Source organism: Penicillium chermesinum, assembly GCF_028974085.1.
Source record: "Penicillium chermesinum strain IBT 19713 chromosome Unknown utg000008l:1.0-1752722.0:1.0-1753981.0, whole genome shotgun sequence".
Classification (NCBI taxonomy): Eukaryota; Fungi; Ascomycota; class Eurotiomycetes; order Eurotiales; family Aspergillaceae; genus Penicillium; species Penicillium chermesinum.
In genome coordinates this window covers 326,796-345,170 of record NW_026695318.1, presented here as the reverse complement: position 1 = coordinate 345,170, position 18,375 = coordinate 326,796, and the positions used below count along the sequence as shown (strand labels likewise).

Below are 18,375 nucleotides of genomic sequence, written 5' to 3'. Positions count from 1 at the left end.
CCTTCTTCCTTTCCTCTATTTCTAGTACCTTGCATGCAAGTGCCGCTGCCAGTTTCTCCGCTTTCAACATAGGCTATCAGTGACAAAATCCATGGGAACTAAAATTTCCGTCGAGGGGGGGGTTCCTACGGAACACCATAGCCTTCGGAAGCTGTCCACCTATCAACGTCAACTTCATGAAAGCACAGCCATACCTTGCGTACCAAAGAAAAGAGTGGAGCATCCAACATGTTCGCGTATATTTATGGGGCTTCACTTTATGGTGCTGTCGGACGTGTTACATATAGTATGCTGGTCATGAAAAGCAAAGATAAATAGCCGACAGGGTCATTAACATAGACTTTCTATAGCCGGCATAGACGCCATTCATCATACGTGTAGTTCTCAGGAAACACCGTTTTGCCACTTGAGTGGACCTGTTGCTCTGATGGAAGGAGGAAAGGGGTTTTGAATAAACAACATATGACCCTTACCGTCAAGGTTCCGGAAAAGATTGAAAAGTTACTTTGATCCGGTATGAGTGATATCAACTACCGTATCTGCTAATAGTGGAAAGTACTTTCTAGCAGACACTGTGGTGATCTAATTATAATTTTTGGATCTTCAAGGCGAGGCAGCTGTATTGGGATTATCGTGTCGCCTGGTCCAGTAAAGACCCAAATCCGATTTCCTCTGTGCCTATACTCCTCCCTTGTGGCCCTACCAGATAGGCAAGCATTAGCAAAGCAAACAAGGCTTTGGCTGGATGTGTCACCGCTTGCTTGTTTTTGACTACGCTATCCGGGTCATAAAGATTTGGAACCCTGATGCTTTGAACTAGAACTTCTCCAATTTCATTATCACGTTCGGACGGCGCATATGTCAAGCTGCTTGATCGATTTCGGCTCATCAATGGAGAAATTACTGATTCAGGCGAGGTAAGTGGAAACTGGTACGTTGAAGACGAACTTTGCTCAGGAGGATGTCGACTTGGGCTCGGCACAAGCTTTGAAGCCGCGTCAACCACCTGCTCTCTTGTCATTTGGGAAGATGCAGGGGGGGCTTGATGGAAATTCATATATCTGAGAACAGGTAGATAGAGACGAAGCCAACTCAAAGCCCTCGTCCCCAGCCCAATTACCTGACACCGCAGGCGATTGGCGAGAGGGGGTTTCACCACTCATATTTCTTCTTTTTGGTCTAGAATGAGGAGTATGTAGAGGCTTGCCACCACTTGTAGGCTCTTGGAATTTTCCGGTAGGCTCAGATGTCCTAAAGTCTGATGACAAGCCATGCTCTAACGTCTGGAATCCTGTTCCGGATCGTAGCCCACGTTCGCGATCGAGACGCGGTGTTGCTTCTCTTTCTTGCAGAAATTGTGCAAGCAAAAGTTCTTTATTTGTGAGAACAAATGCGAAACGTGTATAGAGCATGCAAGCGTAGTGCTGCACCTGGGCGAGGTAACTACGGCGGCACGAATGTGTTCCGTCAACAAGCCCTGCATACCGGGTCCTCTCGCTCTGTGAGCTGAAATTCGACGGCAGGCGGACCAGTTTCGTATCTCCGACGGCAATGATCTTGCGCTGGCGTGCCAGGGTCTCTAATGGCGGAAAAGCGCCATCGTGTGGCGAATAGTCGCCTTCTATAGCGATCCAATCTGGTAAGATAACTGTCTCCTTCCCGTCAATGCTGTGAGGATCATAGCTATCGAATGAGCCAGGGCACACTACCACAGTAACGCAGTTACCCGGTGAAAGTGCCCTTTGGAGAGCTATGTTCACACGTGTGATGAGCGTGATGTGATAGAGGTGTTCCAATTGCCTTTCGTTATGTATAACGCGGGCAAGGTCGGGAAGCCAAGGCTTCCACTTGGGGGTGAAGTGAAGGTCCAAAATGCTACGGATCTGGGAGTTCGAGGCAAGGTTGGATGAGTCAAATTCACCCCACTGTCTGATTTGCCCTAGCACCGAATACCGGCTATCGTCACTGGAGCCATGCGCGGAAAAGGCAAGCGTATGTAGAAACTCGGTAGCCTCTGGCCCTTCCTGTGGGTCCAAAAATGCATCGATAGTTAACGACATGATGATAAGTTTCTTTAGAGTCTAAGCGAAGAATGATCCCTTATCGGAAGCGTGCCAAAGTAAGGTATAATAATATGCATACAGCGATTCACCTCTGGCGCCAAGACCTTTGACCCCGTTTGCCCCGCAGAATCCCAGGCAACCGTTCGGTGAATATTTTGGGTCTGTGCGTAATGCCACGTAAACAACCAAAAAATTCAACATCGTCACTACGTGGTCTTTCTCTATTCCCCGTACCTCTATCACGATGGGATACTTGCCATCAAGAACAGCGCAGCGCCCAAAGTTATCCGAGCAAACCTTACCAGAGCCGAATCGGTCATCAATGTACCTTAGTATGGCACCCCCGAAAGAGCATCGCAACCACACATCCAAAATCGAGAGCTGTCAACGCATACAAACATCTGACGCTATCAACAAGACATACTCCAGCGTGCAGAAAACAGCAAAGCCAAGAAAAGGAAAGAGATGGAAAATTTGCAAGGTCTGTCCTGCTGACCCTACAAAATCTATGAGGCTAGTAAACATCCTGACCATCATCCTTGGTTTAGTTTGATCCAAATGACGACTTCTCCTTTAACCGCGAATTGTCCGTACTTCGTCAAGTCTCGCAGCTCCGCTCCCTCACTATACATACGCCCAGGATCGTTAAAGCAGATCCTCGGTCTCGTGTTCTTGTGCTAAGCTACCCTCGTCTTCACTGGGTCACTCTGCAGCAGCGCGTTGAAGATTTAGAACTCGACCTCGATACATTGCTTAAATTGAAGCAAGAGCTTCGGTCAAATATCGAGTTGCTGTATAAGCATAAAATTGCATACCGCTTCAAGAAAGATTGTGTGTTTCCCGTCAAAAAAGCATCAGGTGGCTGGGCTCTTTATTTAGGTGGCTGGAGGGATGTCAGCTGCTTTGCCTCCCCGGAGACAGCCGACTTGCAGAGGAAATTGACAGAGCAATTGGTGGAGATGGAGGATCATTTTCAGCTGTTGTGTTCTTCTGTATCCGTGTCAAGAAATGTTACTATGACCACTGATGGCTGAGCATCGAGAATAACACAAAGACCGTTCTTATTCTGGCTGCATCGACCATGCAGCGATATGCGAAGAGTGCGAGGGAATGCATCGTGTGATTGGAATTGAGCAAAGCTCTGACGGAAGGAAGTGGGGTCACACTGCTGACTATCACCATTTTATCACAAGTCAGATGTATCCGGACCGGCAAGCCTCGGCACCGCCTCACTAACCCCAGCATCATAACTAACCATCTATGTTGCGGATGTACATTATCGATACATAGATGTCTCCATACTGAGGATCAATCCTGGGCTGTTTTCCGCACCCCAAAACATGAAGAAATGGAGAGAAGAAAACCCAAAGGAAAGAAAGCGTTTTTGATGGATGATGAGGAAAAATCTCAGTCAAATGGATTTCAAAGACGAATTCGCCCGTCCAAGATATATCCAAGGACCTAGCTTCAACACTTACCGACAAAGAACGGGGCCAAAGTATGGATTTTGTACGAAACTGTACTACGTCCAAGCCTTCATCCATCAAGTTGTAAATAATGGAAGACCATACAGTACCAATTGGTTACATTACCTTAGGAAAGCATCGGAGTCCTTTCAAGGGGCTTTCCCCAGTTTTTGAGCGCCTGTCTCTTGCGCATGCAACGTGGCAGGACTTTGAATGCTGAGAAAGATCAGCCTGCAAGTTTAATCCACTCAAATTCCCGTAACGTCCAGGGCAACGGAAAAGAAGAACAAAAAGGGTAATTGAAGTAGTCTTGGTGCCATTTTAGAGGAAATAAAATGTGAAAAAATCATGAGAAATACTATGAGCAGCTTCTTGGAATTTCTCTTATTATTTGAATTCTATACTCTCTACACAAAATCTCGCAGTTGCCAACTATCTCGCGGCCTTGCCCCCGTGGAATGTGCGTTGAGCAGCCTATTGGACAGGTGCGGTTGGTGTGTCACTCGGCAAGCCAAGAGGGATTGAGGACGGGGTGGCAGTTGGGGACCGTGGCCTTGATGGCACTGTGTGAGAAGGGATTGTGCTGTTTATGTAGTCGCAGAAGGAGTCTCGTTCAGAACGGTAATGGTGGCATGACTGAAGCGCTACTTCTCGGACCTGCACAAGGGTCGTGAGGCGCTCTATCTTATGTGCCAACGGGGTTCACCCATCCACGTCATTAAAAACAAGAGATTGATTAACAAGGTACAGTACAGAATTCCTGGGTTACTATACCTCTGCAATTAGATATTTCATTGATAAACTCTCGGCTAGTTATGTCCCACTGCCTGGCCGAGCTCAGTACCGACTAACTTAGATTATCTTACCAATAATGCCCACCAAAGTAGGGTTCCGTCAAAAGTCGTCCAAGTCATGACGTCAACAACATATCAGACTCATAATAATAAGCTCATCCGCCTCACTTATTAAATTTAGATCTCCAAGCAGTACAAACGATTTCCCCTATCATAAAACTTCCCCTATCATAAAACTCATTCAATCACGATGTCAGTACACCCAGAAGCCTACTTTGGAAGCCAAGCACAATTGACAACCTGGACCGACGAAATTGAGTTCCTGGGCTACATTTTGTGCGAGCTTATTGATGCAGATGGGATGAGTATGAGAGGGTACAGATGCCATCAGGCAGTTGATTTACCAGCTATAGTCGAGATCATTCGACTGCATTTGAAGGAGCCCGATGGAAGCCTCGCTAAAGTTATGAGAGACGATGAAGTAAAGGCCCTCCGTCGGCTAATAACAAAGTCGAAGCAAATTCGAAACAATATGGCTCACCATACAACTCAAAATGAGCAAAAGCTAAGAGGCCTTGAAAGCACAAAGCAGAACTTGTGTGATTTTCTTGAGTACGCTATCAAATTAGCTGCATCGGAGCGTGGAATAACCCAGGTTTGTTTTACTATTAAATGGATTCCGAGGCCGTACTAATGGCATGCTTGAAAAAGATCACTTGGTCTCCGTGTCATCATATTTGCAAAACATATACGGAAGAAAAGGGGGCCTCCAATAGTCAAGGTTCCGCTGAATCAAGAATCTTTGCTATTTTTTCGTCAAGAAGTTCTTCGAGATCGTGAAATCGCCCAGAAAATGTTACTTTATCGTCGTCCAAACTATATGGTAACTGAAGAAAGCCGACAGAAGCAGAAAGATGACCATGGGATTGCCATTACCCGAAGAAGGCAAAAGCAAGAGCAAGGTATGATCAGGCGGTCCAATCAACTTCTTGGAAAGCTCCAAAAACTGGAAGAAAATTTCCATAGGTCTCGAGAGCTGCGTTTTGCACAAATATACGTGATAAAACAGCGGATGAGAATGGAACAAGAAATTTTCCATCGACAGAGAACAGAGATCTTCAATAATGGGATTTTACAACCAGTCAGTGATAAGCAGGTATTGCTAATACATAATAATTCTTCTTGCAATCAGCTCTCCGTTCTGGATACCTGGAGTGCTTATCTGCCACCTGTGTCGCATATACCATGTCTAGCCATACATATCAACTTCATCTTCAGCCGTGGCCTCAATCCCTAGAGACACCTTAGTATAGATGCTTCGATGTTACTGTAGTCTAATTGGCAATATAGGGCATGCTTCTACCCTAACCATATCAAGAATGCTGCAGTTCCAATCGATTTCGAGAAAATAGTCCAACTGTGTAAAACAAAGAAGCCAATTTAGAAAGTGAGTCTGCTGCAATTCCTTCTCGAGTGAGATACATAAATATTGATACAGTAGCACCCAACTTCGGCTTCCATATTGCAAGACAGAGACTCTCTTTCAAACCCTAATCACATGTTACTAAAAATAACATAAGGTGTATCTTCTTGTAAAAATACGAATATCTTTTTTTAGATCGTCAGGTAATTATACGCATCTAGAATCTGAAGTTGGAGACACTAGAAGATTCCAGACAAACACAACAAACACCGCAGTCGTAGCCTCCCTCGAAATGCCTATTCGGGAGTTCTGTATAACGCAGTCGCTCGATTTCTCTGCGCTTGGTTCTTCCTTTTGGGGTCCATCTGCGGTCAAGGTGATAGACAAGACGCAGGACTTAGCAGTAACGGTTTGTATCGGCATCCCCACTATCGTAATCCATCATCCTATGGTCCCGGACCTTATTGGATACAGAGGTACAGGCTAACGCGTTATGGCACATCTCAGGCCACACGTACCCAGAAGATCTTCATGACGACCAATAGCGTATACGATGACGATGACTATCATTCTCCGTTAATCGATCCTTGGGATGCCCCCACCCCGGTAACTCCGGCCGCACGCCAGCCAGCTTATACTCTGCCAGCCCTGCCCCAGACTGTGCCACGGACCAGCAACGGGCTGGTCACCTGAACTTTCTTCCATTGTCCGATTGGGTAGAAGGTGGCGAGTATGATGTGCTGCCGCCGAGATATGTCTGCTATACCCTCGCATGGAAGTTGATACTCAACCGTAGAACGGTAGGGAAAGTGACCGAGGAAGACTTAATGATAGCTCCAAGTGAATACTGGGAGAGCGTTTGCAAGCAGATGTTGAGAACATGCTGCAAACAAAGAAGAAGCGTCACCAACGAGTACGGTCCGAAGGCACGGCCGTTACCGTCAAAGTGGACGAACGTTCTCAGAGAAATCTGGAAAAATTCTATAATTCCACTAACATTAATTGGATACCCGTGGAAACGCAGCTGCGTAAATGGACCAATCTGCTACGTATAGGGAAAAAGCTCACAGTGGAAGTTGCCTTCACCTATAGGGAGGATGATGACGGACCCTCCTCGGGCCCTTTAAGAAGTGCTGGCAAGAGGGGACGTGTGTCCGCGACCAGCAGAATGTTGGATGAGCGTAGGCAGTACATTTTAGAGGAAGAGGAAACTACCGGACAGGCTGCGACCTGGGAGTCGGTCTATGCCCTAATGCGATGCGCCGTCCGATCCTGTCCGCATAGATCTGACTGGTGCTGGGAGGACCCAAAGGACAAGAGACATTACAAGCTCAGGACTCCGCATCTAGAAAGATTAATCGACTTTGTCGATGAGGGCGGCATTCTTGAAAGCCATGACGACGTTCCTGGCGATATTCGTCGTGATCTTATCCTGGAGAGTCAGGCAGGAAGAAAAGCAAAAAAGGTGGACACCTCAACAGCAGAACTTCCGCATTCTTCAACAGTGATCAACGTTTTACCAGCACAGAATAGCAGTGCACCTGTTATCGCTCCTTTCTTACCCGAGCAATCATCTAGAAAGCCGCTTACAATTGCGGGGCCTCGTGAAACGGCTGTGAGAGAGTATTGCAAATGGCTGGAGTCACGCGCTACGGAGGAGGCGTACAAAGCTGATTTCCGTAAAATTTGTCAAGTGATTCTAGAGAATCATCTCGATCTTGAACTGATTCTTGAAGATCCAGATTCTGGATTTTTCGTTCAGCGAGGCATTCGAATCGGGACTGCCCGCCGTTTCCTGCGTGACATCAATGAATGGGCAAATGTGTTGCAACCAAACGCACTTCTTGACCTGACCAATGAATGAATTTGAGATTGCCGCAGTGGACTGAGCATCTATTGTTTTTGACTACTGTAACCTACGTGTGGCTGGCTCCATCGGTGGTTCACAGAAATTAGTGTATCTTTGTGGATTGAGGTATTCTGCATGTGGCTTTCACGCGTATTATATATTTGATTTCAGATATTTGGCAAATAAGGATGTTGAATGCGTTATCAAGAAAGGAAGGAAAAAGAAAAAAGAAACCAAAAAAAGCTTTCCAGCTCCCACTGCCTCGGCGCTGATATATTATTATGCAACTAGGATATCATTTGCTACGGTTAACACACGTAGGGCCATCATCCGGAATGTGTGGAAGCTAGTTGTATAGCTCATAGATACACTTATGTGCACAACACACAAAACAGTATTCTAGCATGAGAGTGGGCGCCGAATGATGAATCCAGAGTAGGGAAGATGATCTTTCTCTTTCAGATTTTCTTTCGACTCTCGCTGTAGGGCAAGTTAAACCGCCGCAAATAAATTGATGGACAATTTCAAGAACCTGTTGACTTTTTCCTTGAACGCGATGCAGTCTGAACAAGGAGATGAGCTTATTAATATAACAGCCTCAGTCAATGATACCGGCGGTGGCGCATGAGCCATGTGAGTTAGGTCGGTGTGTCTGCGAAGTCGCTGATTGAGAACCTCAAGTTGAGCTTCTAGCTTCAGAATTGGTCGTGCCTGATGGCTAGCAAGTAATTGGGCGAGCCTTTTCTCTGTGGACCTGAGCTTCGACTTGAGAGTTTTGATTTCCTCATATCTCCCGACGAGCTTTTCGTCCCCATCAAATAACTCATCTTCGAGGTCTTTCTTCTCCTGTCGAAGGGCTACCACCCGACGTCCAATTTCAGTGCTTGAAAGAACTTCCTCAATTTCATTCTCTTGGGAATCAACCTGAGCTTCCAGACTTGCGTCTGAGAGGCCATCTCGCGGAAGGAAAACATGGCGATCAATGAAGTAGGCTATCAACTGCTTTTCTGCATGACATGCATTGTATTGGCCATCTTTACCCTGATCTTTACTAAGAGGAAGTAAATTATGACCCACTACTTCCGAGATATAGAAGACATTTTCTGTCCATTGCTTGCCATCAACTCTGAGAGACTGAATTGGACAATGTCCCCATCCGCTCATAGCGCCAACAGATGGGAATTTCCCGCCCCGTTCCAGTCGCGCTACAGTCTTATTAGCACGCGTGATCGGATATTCTTCGACTGGGCCGCGCAGTACAAGAGAGCCCTGGGAGGCTGAGGCCTCAAAGGAATAGGAGCGCAAGGTTGACAGTGTAGGTGGCCCCCCAAAGACAATTTTTGATTTCCGATCTTCTCCACCGAGAAGACGTAAAATCTCCTCTCGGTCAATATCCCTTGAAAATGTGTCCTCGATGTAGCCCAATCGTCGGCGAGAAGTGGACGTGACTGCGGTACGATCGTATACCTCTCGCCGGTTTTTAGGAAGATCCCGAGCAAACTCAATAGCACGTCGACTTTCGCCATCCCGGATATTCTTATCTGCACCGTGTTCTAGGAGAACCTTGACATTGTCGATCCAACCAAATAGCGCTGCCTCCATCAAGGCAGTCCTTCCATTATTCCCAGTAGCATCGATATCAGCCCCGCGCTTGATGAGAAGGGTAATCATCGCGGAACTCTGCTCAGTTGCTGCTGCGATAAGTGGTGTTTGACCATCAGGAAATCGCCCTCGAAGAAACAGTTGAGCTTCGCTAGAGGTCTCCAAATATTGCTGCACCGATTCAACATTACCATTGACACAATCGCTGATTGCCCCACGAATCCGTTTTTGTTCAAATGGCTGGATTCCATGTCCTGGGCGATTGATGATGACCTCCCTCGACTCCTCGTGAATACTTGAAAACCCTGCCTCTCTCTGTGCAGCGAGAGAGGCCTTTTCAGCTAGCTCAAGAGCCAAAAGATCAACATCGTCTTGCTTCGCGCCATAATTTTCCTGCGACACACAGATATTCGTATAACGTCCTCGCTTCTTGTCGATTTCATACGCAACCTCGCCACGATCGCTCAAGGGGAAACAGCAGCGATAATGTCCCCCATTCCCACAATGAGAAGCTCGTAAAGTATTGGCCGCCTCCCAGTTCACACTATGGCGATGAACTTTATTGCAGAATGGACACTGAATGTGATAATCGGTCGCATTCCACCAGATGACGTCAGCGTCAGGAAAAGCTTGCATCGCGGAATTATCACAGACCGGGGCGGCTGGGCATTGATGAACGGGATACAGATGCAGGCGATTATTACGCCGACTTACTAACACTTAAGGGGTTTCAAAGGGTCCCTGTGATGTTCTAGTGGAGATAAGTTGTCGTATGGCGTCAGCTCAATTGGCGGCACTCATGAGTAATACTTGGGTTGGCAAATCATGTGACTGAGATTTGAGAGAGTGTCCACTGTGACTCAGCAAAAGTTTCATCATCCTGGTAAATAACTACCTCGTTGAACGTTGGCGGTGACACAGAAAAGGCAAAAGGTTTTACAACATTCTTGCGTTTTGGAATACGTCGCAAATGCAAGGCAATGGCGATCGCCACAGTAATCACTGTACATATGTCTTTGCAACTGAGGCCAACTACCATTTCTCTATCGTTATACCTGCATGGCGAAAATGACCTTCGGCGCTCTGCTGTTTTGCACCGACATCTTGGACGCACCGTCGAAGGAAGGCTTGAAACCCTTTGTCAGGATCCTGTTCAAAGATCGGCCAAGCTTTTCTTATATAAGCCTTCAGCTCGGCAAAGAACTCCTCTATGGGGTTAAAGTCCGGAGAATACGGGGGAGATACAGCAACCTGACTCCTGCATCAGAGCATAGTTGCTTGATCCGATTCGAGTGATGGAAAGATGCGTTATCCATGATGAGCACTGACTTCGGCTCGGGCCACCTCCCACAGTGCTGGAGGAGCTGCCTAACAAAGGACTCAAAGAGCACCGCATCCGTTGAACCTTTGAATATACGAGACAGCAAGATTCCGTCCTGAGTATATGCGGGCAATATCTGGAAGCGCTGCCCCCTATGAAATTTGGCCACCTGCACAGGTGCCACTCCTAGTGGTGACCAACCAGTCCGCCTATGTCCTACCCGTTTATCACATCCAGATTCATCGACGAAAACAAGTTGATACGAACGAAACTCGGATAGTTTATGCTGATAGAAATCTCGCAGTTGAGGATTTTGTTCTTTGGCTTTTTGTCGAGTTGTCTTCTTGGTCCAGCCGACCCGTGAAAGAGCACGTTGGATGCTAGATGACGACGGTGCTATATTGAACTCGTCCCAAAGGAATTTAGTCATTTCTTCGATATACAGACTAGGACTTTCTGCAAGTTGGTCACAAAGAGCGTCCTGCATCATAGGAGTGATGCTCGGTGGTGGGCCGGGAACGATCGTGGGAGGGTTTGAACTGCCAAATAACCGCATCTTCTTGCGTATGTTAGTGATAGAGCGTTCGCTACATTTGGCAAGCTTGGCCATTTGTGATGTCGTGAGTCGGCTTTTGCTGTTTATCATGTGAACAATCATATTACGCTGCCAGGTGTCCAGATTGCGCGCCATCTTGCACTGATATAGAGATCATCTGTCGTCTACTGTCAGTTGGGAAGGCCATGAGAGTTGGGGCCACGTAGCAGGTATCTTTAAGACTAGTAACAATACAAAGCTTTACAGACACTGTCTGTTTAAAATTTACGACGGAGAACTAGTGCCTGGTTTCAAAACAAGGCTAAACTGTATTAGGATTTTTGGATTATGTAATTAGGGTTCAAAAGAGAGTATCTCTGTCTATAATAAAGAAGGCGAAGTTGGGTGCTACTGTACCTGACAATATCGTACAAATGAAATATTTTCTAAATATATCGAGCCATAGGATTTTCTCAATCAACCTTCTTGAAGCTATGTACAGTGAAACACGCTTGATGTCACTGCTTACTCCGTTATGCCACCGGTTACCGCCTTAGGGTTACGAGCAGTCATCTGAACCATGAGACGGGCGAAGTTGGGTTGGAGATTCGCGTGGGAGGTTGTCATCGTGGTTGTCAGCCGCTGGCCGATTCTGCCACCGCTCACCGCCCATGGAGCCGACGAGGTCCGTCTGAACTACGAGACTGGCGAAGATGAGACGGAGGTTCGCGAAGGGAGTAGATAGATCGTCGCCGTAGCTCCTCCTCTTCTTCTTTTCCCCTCCCTAGCCCTAGTATTCCAAATTGAAACGCCGTTGTTGCTGTGTCCCAACTCCGATTAGGTTTCCCCTTGACAGTGGTTCTCCTTTTCTCCTTCTTTCTTTTCCCCTCTAGTTCTAGCATTTCGAATACCAGCGCTATTGCCACTTTCTCCACTCCAACATAAGCTACTATACCATTAACATATATACCAAATCTTCTTGCTCCATCATCTCTTTGAGAATTAAAACATTCTTCTTCACTCAAAATCATCCTAAGGGATGTTTTCGTTAGGATTTCTGTTTTCGTTTAGCTCACAATGAGCGCAACTCTTCTAATGGTCGTATGTACCATTTAGTGCCTGCTGTACATGCAGCCTAAGCACGAACGTTGTCCAGAATACAACTGAAAATGGGATAAAATAAATTGGAAGGCCTTGAATAATTTCCTGATATTGATTATTAACTGCGGGTATAATTTTCGGTGATAATTCATGAAGAAAAGGGGCCTCTGTCACCGCCTTAGGCAACAAGGGGACCGTCTGAACTACGAGACTGGCAAAGATGGGACGGAGGTCTGCGGAGTAGATAGGTTGTCGCTGTAGTTTCTCCTCCTCTCCCTCTTCTTTCCCCTCTCTAGTTCTAGTATCTCGAATACGAGCGCCGTTGCTGGTTCTTTTCTGTTCCCAACGTAGGCCACCATTGACAGCCTCCACTTTTATTAGCTAAATATATGGGTATACCAATCAATCCTAAAATTTGGCGACATCATGATACGATGGTTGTAGATAAGGATATGCTGATAAAACAAAATTATCAAAAGAGGGTGTTAAAAGGTGAGGTTCCCTGCTGTATAAAACTGTCACCAGTTGTATTCCCTTTTGCTCTGGATGCCCGATCTAGCTGCTCGATGCTTATTATGAATTGTACTGTACTTGAGATAGAGAGTTACTTTAGCATTTCTCCGTAGACCTAGCACTCACATTAGAATATCAAATATACATGTCCGCCCTCAATAAAAGCTTCCTATACTGCCCCAAAATAGCCGAAAAAGAGGTTTAGAGTTGATCATTAAGATCCATAGTTCTTATAATATCTATAAGGTCTCCCGAGGATTATCAAGTACCGCATGCATGCTTTCCGGTAGACTCAAACCAGATCATAAGATGCGTCTTAGAGCATGGTTTTCAGTGATAGCAGTTATTTCTTGCCTCTTCATGATCGAGGCTACAAGCATTCCGGTCTCTGAAAGAAATACAATAAAGAGAACTCAAATCTACTCCAAGCATGGCTTTGGTCAGGCTACAAAATCAGAAGGTTCCGGAGTAGCCTATAAGGGCAATGTTGGTAATCCATACGGGAGCAACATCATCAGAGTCTCTGCAGAGAGTTCTAAGGCTTATAAGTATGTTGCGGAATTTAAGACAGCAGGCTCTGATATATGGAAAGTCGCCATTTGGAACAAGTTTGGGCCTAATGGACGCCTCGATGGCTGGTTCGATCACGCCTGCACAATTTTCAATTTGAGCAGCGGTCAGACGCAATATGTCGCTTTTGACGATGATTCTCAAGGAGGCTGGGCAGCTGCGCCTGGGGAGAGTATTTCTGTCGACGATGCCGGGGGCTACGCTTCCACTTGGGGTGAATTCGACTTTGGATCATTCATTAACCATGGGTGGTCTGGTTTTGACGTTTCAGCGATAGCTGCACAAGCAGGAAACCTTGAAGTCTTCGGGATGAAAATCTGTGATAATATCACCCAGATTTGCTCCTCCATTACTCCAAACGCTGCTGAGGTGGATAATGCATATATCTTCCAAAACAGATTTGAGGACGGTATAGGCGGTAACCTTCCGCCAGGCCCTGTGGAACTTTCAGTCACTTTAGGTTACACTGGGGTTGAGTCTACGACATGAACAAAGGCTGAGAGAAAAGGTCTTACCAAGGGAACAAAGTACTGTACCAAAGTATATATTTTGCAACTGATTGAGTCGGAAATTTCTTAGGTATCTTATATTGAACTAAACTATTCAGCTTTATTATCGTTGATTGTAGTGTCAGTCTTCTGAATACAGCCCCAAGTGAGGCTGCGAATGCTTTTCCTTATTGAGTGTTACGGACCCACTTCAGATGAGGAAGATAAGTCAACTACGACCAACCGATCTGTCAAGGTTGACACATACATGATACGGGGGCCAGGCGCGGCAACCGAGGACAACGGACTAGTAAACCACGGAATTGATGCCTCAGGCAACAAGGCAACCAAAGTATCAGCGATACGCCAAGCAGAGCAGCGATACTTTCGGATCATAGCAGTGATACGATCCGAGCGGATCAGCGATACGGAGGACTAGGTATATAAGGACACTCATTTGGCAACATGTATTTAGTTCTTCGTGATCAATCTTCTGGATTATACAATCCGTTACTTAGGAACCACCCAGATTGGAATACGACAACGGTTCAACGTTTACTTGCCTCGCATATCAAACCTAACGACTAGACCTCGCCATGGAACTTCCACGGGTAGGGATTTTGGTTCCAGTTCCGTGGGACGGGTAGGCAAGTCCTACCCATTACCCATCCCCGTCTACCCAGTGCAGACCATGGGGTACCCGCGGGTTACCCACGAATTACCCAAAAATGCATAATTACCCCTTTTTGGACATGCCAAGCTGTATAAAATCGCTTACTCACCCAAGTAAATTACAGTTTTTAACAGCTGTTCTGGTTAGCCTCTAGTTTATGAAGCGATACAACCACATTGACTACGTAAATTAAGTATTGAAGTTGAAAAGCGTTATTAGTAGCTCTGGTAATAGTGGTTTGTATCTATATTTAATAGATTAAACCTTATGGTAGATGGTTGTAGGTAGTATTGTGGATTATATATTGTCAACTGTTGAAAATATATATTTACACTACAAGGGAGTAAGTGTATCTTCCTGACAACACAATCATACCCCTTTTATATACTCTTATATCAGTGAAACTGATTAGCTGTTCGACAAATCGAATTATATACGTTATTTCCATTTAAATATGAGCTTTGCTTTAACAAAATTGTATATATTAAGTGTACAACAGCCTTGAACAGTGGTATCTATCTTGAAAACAATGGCACTTGAATATGAAAAAAGGGGTTAAAGTGAGATGGGTAGCCCGTGGGTAACCCGTGGGTTACCCGCGGGTTACCTACGGGCTACCCATCTACCCACGAATAACCCATGAGTTCAACCAATTAGAATATATATCATAGATATAGTGGGTCATTTATTCGCAAGTTATCAAAAAAAGGGGGCTAAAGTCTCTAAGTCTATCAGTCGCAAAATTTACTATAGTAAGTACTTACTTCGTTATGTGATTAGGGGTAACTAGCCTGGTCTTGTTTCCCTTGCCATAATGTCTCAATTCTCCCAGTTCTCTGATGTGTATGCATCATCTTTATATAATACTGACAATCCAGATAACCTTCAGGTTATTCAACCCGACGACCTTACCTCTAACCCTTCGTTTAACCAACAAACATCACAATCAATCGCCAATTCGGATTTCATTTATCCATCCCGTGTGGCCCCTATACCTCCCTCCCTTGAACGTATCTGTCCTGACCGAACTTCGGCATACCTTGTTTATTCCAACATGACAAAAGACGATTTTGTGAATTGGTGGCTTCAGACAGACTTTGGACAAAAAAAGCCGATACGGTGGGATGCTCGACAGCAATCTGATGTGTGGAAGCACTTTGACCAGGTAGCAAAAGCGAGCGACGGAATGCCCAAGGTTATGTGTAAACGATGCAAGAAGGTGCTCGATCATCCACAACAACATGGGAATGGGACCACAGCGATGATCAAGCATTTGAAAGGGATTGGGTGTCGTGGCACAAATGGGCATAATATCAAACAATTTTTCCACGAGGTAATTTTATCTTATATTATGATATCTTTTTACTAATATCTTTCTAATATAGGCTACACCAGCTTCAGATAGTCTCAGTTTTACTCAAGAGGCTTGGGAAGCAAGTTTACTTCGTTTCATTACTGATTCCCGGCTACCATTCCAAATCCTCGAACACCCCGACTTTCATCAGTTGATTTACATGGCCTCCCGTGCCCCAATGCGTCCACAAATCCCATCTGCGAAAACAGTTCGACGTCGACTTCAAGGCACGATCACTGAGTACCAGAATACTATCCTCCAAAAGCTACCTAAAGATGGTAAGCTATCAATTGCCCTTGATTGCTGGACATCTCCATTCCAGCAAGCATTTATGGCAGTAACTGGTTATTTTCTTGATGAAGATTGGAACTATCGGGAGATACTGCTTGGCTTTGAACCACTTCATGGAACACACTCGGGTGTCAATCTAAGTGCTGTCCTTCTTGAACTTCTTCAAAAACACCAGATCACAGACAGAGTGCTTGCAATTACTACTGATAATGCATCAAATAATAGCACTATGATGTCGAGTATCCAGGATTCTATCCAGTCTCTTGAGATTAGCGATCATACTACGATCATCAAGGTTCCCTGTCTAGCCCACGTCATTCAACTTAGTCTGAAGCAGCTTCTTGGGCAAATGAAGGCAAATCCAAAGAACGATATAGCTGAAATGCAGTGGTCTGAAACCCAAGATCAATTGATCCGCTCAAGGCAACAAAAACGAGAGATTGTTGACACACTGAATAAGGTAAGTTTATCTCTTCAGATATAAAAACTATCAACTTATTTAATTATATATAGATACGAGGCTTAGCTGTTTTTATCAATGCTAGCCCTCAACGTCTCGAGCTGTTTTCTAAGCTTCAAACAACCTCAATACCTCTTGTGCCAATTCAAGATGTTCGAACACGCTGGAACTCGACCTTTCTTATGCTCCGACGTGCCAAGCGATTACAGTCTGTCTTTGACGAGTTCTGTACTAAATATGGACATTCGCATTTGAAGCTTGATCAAGAGCAATGGCGTCAGATCGACTACCTCCTTTATATCACTCAACCTTTCTTCCAATTCACGAATGCGCTTTCGAAAACAAAGGATGTTACCATACATCTGATCTTTGGTATCTATAATAAGCTTTTTGATCATCTTGAGAAGTCGATCAACCAGCTTAGATACAAAAAGGTACCTTGGAAGAAGATGATGCTAAATGCGCTTTATGTGGCGAAGACAAAGCTTTCCCAATATTATAGCAAGACAGATGGCGTTCCTGGAGACCTCTTTGCTATTGGAACAATGCTTGCACCGCAGAATAAGCTCCAGTTTTTTCTAGGAAAAGATTGGGGCGATGAGTGGCGTGATCGATATCGCCAAAGCTTTGTGGATTACTTTGAGTCTTATAAGCAACGTCTGTTACAGAACCAGACATTACTAGAGTCTCATATATCCACAACACAGACCTCGGAGTTTGATCTTGAACGGATGCTTAGAGAGTCTGAATCTCAGCAAACAAGCTTAACTGAGCGGGATGAGCTTTCAAGATATCTTGAATCTGGTCAGTATTATCTTGGTTTATTGTGTGTTTTATTAATAAATATTAGGTACTATCACTGGAGTAACCATTCGAGCGTTCTGGAAAGACCATCAACATGAATTTCCTGCTCTCGCAAGCCTTGCACGGGATATTCTTACAATTCCTGCTACAGGTGCAGGGGTTGAGCGTCTCTTTAACTCTGCTCGGGACATCTGTCATTACCGTCGAGGCTCTCTAAGATCTGAAACTATCCAGGAGCTCATGATGTATAGGTTCGCAACAAAATTTGAGCTTGAAGATGACAACCTTACTCTTAAGAAGGAGTATCTTACAAGTGGGGAGATTGAGACAGAGAGAGAAGAGAAAAGTCCTCAGTCACTACAGGATATTGATCCTATCAGTGATAATGAAGAGGAGGATATAGAGGTCATACAAGAGCCAGATACTACCCAGGGCCCTTCTCATGAAGCTTTATCTGACGATGAAGCTACAAATCCTCTCCCAGAGACTCAACAACGGATTTCAGGTAGAAGTCGGAAGCGGAGACGGGATGATGATCAGTTTATTGAGTATTAGCTATAGAATCAAATTGACCTTGTTTTAACCTCTTTAATACTGAGAAATCTCTTGAATCTTGACTGGTAGTTGTATATGAAATACTCAAAATTACAGCTCGAATATGCATAAAATATACAAGTCACGGGGTCCCACCTGTTTGTATTGTTTGACTACCCGCGGGTACCCAGAAAATACCCATGGGTATTAACCAGCTTCCCACTACCCGCACGCGGGTAGGCAAACCCTACCCATTACCCGCCAAGAAATGGGTAATGGGTACCCCGTTTGGGTAGACCCGCGGGTCGTGGCGAGGTCTACTAACGACGAAGGGGAGATCCATAAGAACCTGACCTCGTCGGCGCCCTCAACTAGCCTCACGTTTACTAAGCAAGACCTCTACGGACTTGAGCATCTAAGGCCTGTTGCCGTGTTAGATCGGTAGGCATTGCAAGAAAGTGACGAGACACCCCTTGGCGTGCGGAGTATACAAGGTAACGGGCCACCTTCGCGAACTACTCATAGGGTCTAGTT

At 45.3% G+C, this 18,375-nt stretch overlaps 6 protein-coding genes across 6 annotated transcripts; 3 read left to right on the top strand and 3 right to left on the bottom strand.

The window, feature by feature from the left end:
• Positions 1 to 628: 628 nt before the first annotated feature.
• On the bottom strand, positions 629 to 2,060 carry N7468_009916 (uncharacterized protein; the record flags this gene model as incomplete). Its single annotated transcript, XM_058479211.1, has 2 exons — positions 629 to 1,041; positions 1,070 to 2,060. The coding sequence occupies 2 exons, from the start codon at positions 2,058 to 2,060 to the stop codon at positions 629 to 631; spliced, it is 1,404 nt and encodes a 467-aa protein (XP_058325779.1).
• Positions 2,061 to 4,573: 2,513 nt separating this feature from the next.
• Positions 4,574 to 5,017, top strand: N7468_009915 (uncharacterized protein; the record flags this gene model as incomplete). The annotated part of the gene is made up of 1 exon (XM_058479210.1): positions 4,574 to 5,017. The coding sequence occupies one exon, from the start codon at positions 4,574 to 4,576 to the stop codon at positions 5,015 to 5,017; it is 444 nt and encodes a 147-aa protein (XP_058325778.1).
• A 1,609-nt stretch (positions 5,018 to 6,626) lies between these two features.
• N7468_009914 (uncharacterized protein) lies at positions 6,627 to 7,610 on the top strand (the record flags this gene model as incomplete). Its single annotated transcript, XM_058479209.1, has 1 exon — positions 6,627 to 7,610. One exon carries the CDS (start codon positions 6,627 to 6,629, stop codon positions 7,608 to 7,610), a length of 984 nt encoding a protein of 327 aa, XP_058325777.1.
• A 477-nt stretch (positions 7,611 to 8,087) lies between these two features.
• On the bottom strand, positions 8,088 to 9,833 carry N7468_009913 (ankyrin repeat domain-containing protein; the record flags this gene model as incomplete). The annotated part of the gene is made up of 1 exon (XM_058479208.1): positions 8,088 to 9,833. The coding sequence occupies one exon, from the start codon at positions 9,831 to 9,833 to the stop codon at positions 8,088 to 8,090; it is 1,746 nt and encodes a 581-aa protein (XP_058325776.1).
• A 572-nt stretch (positions 9,834 to 10,405) lies between these two features.
• On the bottom strand, positions 10,406 to 11,209 carry N7468_009912 (uncharacterized protein; the record flags this gene model as incomplete). The annotated part of the gene is made up of 1 exon (XM_058479207.1): positions 10,406 to 11,209. One exon carries the CDS (start codon positions 11,207 to 11,209, stop codon positions 10,406 to 10,408), a length of 804 nt encoding a protein of 267 aa, XP_058325775.1.
• Positions 11,210 to 13,027: 1,818 nt separating this feature from the next.
• On the top strand, positions 13,028 to 13,726 carry N7468_009911 (uncharacterized protein; the record flags this gene model as incomplete). Its single annotated transcript, XM_058479206.1, has 1 exon — positions 13,028 to 13,726. The coding sequence occupies one exon, from the start codon at positions 13,028 to 13,030 to the stop codon at positions 13,724 to 13,726; it is 699 nt and encodes a 232-aa protein (XP_058325774.1).
• Positions 13,727 to 18,375: the final 4,649 nt, after the last annotated feature.